Source organism: Macrobrachium rosenbergii, chromosome 3, assembly GCF_040412425.1.
Source record: "Macrobrachium rosenbergii isolate ZJJX-2024 chromosome 3, ASM4041242v1, whole genome shotgun sequence".
Lineage (NCBI taxonomy): Eukaryota > Metazoa > Arthropoda > Malacostraca > Decapoda > Palaemonidae > Macrobrachium > Macrobrachium rosenbergii.
The window spans coordinates 84,752,471-84,754,970 of record NC_089743.1 but is presented as its reverse complement, the minus strand read 5'-3'; the positions used below and the strand labels follow the sequence as shown (position 1 = coordinate 84,754,970).

At 34.5% G+C, this 2,500-nt stretch overlaps 1 protein-coding gene across 1 annotated transcript in view; it reads left to right on the top strand.

Annotated features, from left to right (window-relative positions):
• The window catches only part of LOC136851677 (probable glutamate receptor), a 12,600-nt gene that overhangs the window by 5,372 nt on the left and 4,728 nt on the right, over window positions 1-2,500 (top strand). Inside the window, exons 6-7 of the mRNA XM_067126054.1 lie at window positions 789-1,006; window positions 2,370-2,500. The exon at window positions 2,370-2,500 is cut by the window's right edge and continues 21 nt beyond it. Coding sequence (XP_066982155.1) covers window positions 789-1,006; window positions 2,370-2,500 — 349 coding nt within the window. The remainder of the gene's footprint in view (window positions 1-788; window positions 1,007-2,369) is intronic.

Below are 2,500 nucleotides of genomic sequence, written 5' to 3'. Positions count from 1 at the left end.
GACTGAAAGGTACCGCTTGGAAGAAAACATTGACAAGTCTGTAAATGGCGAGTGGGGCGACAAACAGTTGTGTAGATAGTAAATGGGCATTTATAGCTGGGATTGTCTTTTGCGTTTAGAGATTATGATTATATTCAAGTCGATTTCATTGTTTATTCTTGCAGCATTCGTGAAGTCTTTACAGTCATTCTGAATAGGTTTTACATATTTTGATGTGATTTCTTCTATTAGAATGTTCACTGTTGGAAAACCTACTACCATTTATGTAATTAAGTCTTCTAGGTGAGTCTATGCGAACCCTCAGCAACCTCCTAGTGCATCCTATGTAGGTTATTGACCACTCCTTTGCATGAATAAGATCTACACGACATTCGAAGACAGGAGGGGGTTGAGGCAATAATTGAATTTAAGCAGTGGCATGATGTTTAGTTGTTTTTTGAGGAGATCTACAGCATGGAGAGCTTTTTGAAACATATATACACATACACACAATATATATATATTATATATATATATATATATGTGTATATGTATACATATATATATATATATATATATATATATACACATACATACATACATACATTATATACAGTATATATAGTATACATGTATATTTGTATGTATATTCACATACATATATATTATGTGTGTGTGTGTGTGTGTGTGTGTATGAGCGTGTGTATGCTCAACACATTCAGCTTCAGTACCTTACTTTCAAGAGCACAATAGTAATTATTATTATTATTATTAATGAGGCTCAGCTCTTTACCCTAAACTATCTCTAGGCACCCACCGTTTACCAAAGACGGATGGCAGCAGAGTGGTCGTGGCCACTTGGCTCTTGGCATCTCTTGTGTTTATGTCGTCTTACAGCAGCATCTTGACCGCTAAGCTGACGGTGCCGAAGGTCGACATTCCCATAAACTCGATGCAGGACCTCGTGACCCAGAATGAAATTCCGTGGCGCCTTGAATCAGGGTCATTCTTACTCCAGTATTTCAAGGTCAGTTAACGGGTCATTTTTCGTGGTAGGATTTGTTGCTCGACCTCTGTCGATATGAACGGTGAATTTGGCGGTGCTCTCCTGTTATTTCATTGCGATGAAATATGGCATACATACATGCACATACATATACTGTACAGACATATATATATATATATATATATATATATATATATATATATATATATATATATATATATATATATATATATATATATATGTGTTTGTGTATGTGTGTCAATATTATGTGTGACTTATATATATATATATATATATATATATATATATATATATATATATATATATATATATATAGAGAGAGAGAGAGAGAGAGAGAGAGAGATAGAGAGAGAGAGAGAGAGAGAGAGAGAGAGAGAGAGAGAGAGAGAGAGAGAGAGAGAGAGGGAATCCAGTTACACATTACTTATTGTGAAGGTCATATATATATATATATATATATATATATATATATATATATATATATATATATATATATATATATGCGTGTGTGTGTAAACTGTTTTTTTCTGGACTCTGTTGACTACGAGAAAGAGGACTGATAATACTGATATATTTAATTCCACAGACAGCATGAAAATTTAATATATAGAGGGAAAGATTGACCATTTACACTCAAACATTTTTCGGCTGAAGGCTATACTTAAATTGATATGCAGGTATATAATAGCAATTAGACAGAAGGAAATGGTGAACGGCAGCTCTCCAACTCTGCTAATAATAATAATAATAATAATAATAATAATAATAATAATAATAATAATAATAATAATAATAATAATCCTGTAATACACAAATTGTTGGCGATGGGTTAGCTAACGTTATTATAAATTAGAACACTCATGAGGAGCCGGTAAAGGTTATTATAACTTAATGATAGAGGTAATAACAACATTAGCGGTGATAGACACCCAAAGAGAAACTAAATAAATCGTTATTAAAAACATTGCGTGGAAATATGATAAGATCTGCCTAAATAATAAGACTGGTAGTAAATAATTACAAAAGAACAGTATTTAGACTGGACATGATTCGCATAACAATCATTTTCAGACTAGAAGACTGAAAGTGAGCTATGTTCGTAAGGCTCCTCAGAATGTGCCTGGAGGTCAGTCGACTGTTGCAGGTCGCAACATAGGGACTGGGAAGAGAGAGTGAGAATGAGAGAAAGAGAGAGAGAGAGAAGCTGAGAGGGGAAGAAACCAAGTTTTATTTGAATGTTATTTTTCCCATCTTTCCCCTTTTTCCAACATCAGTTCTTACAGGTGATGAGTTTACGCAGTAAAGATTAGTGTGTTAACTTTATCACTCAATATTCATTTTCTATGAAAAAATATCCAACAAGGAGGCACCGGGAGGAGTTCGGAAGCTCATCTTCGACGGCCACACAGGCAACGTCCCAGACTGCTGGGCAGCCAGGGAACCGATCTCGGCAGGAGAATTTGCTGTCATTTGTGACCACACCTCTATGAAGAA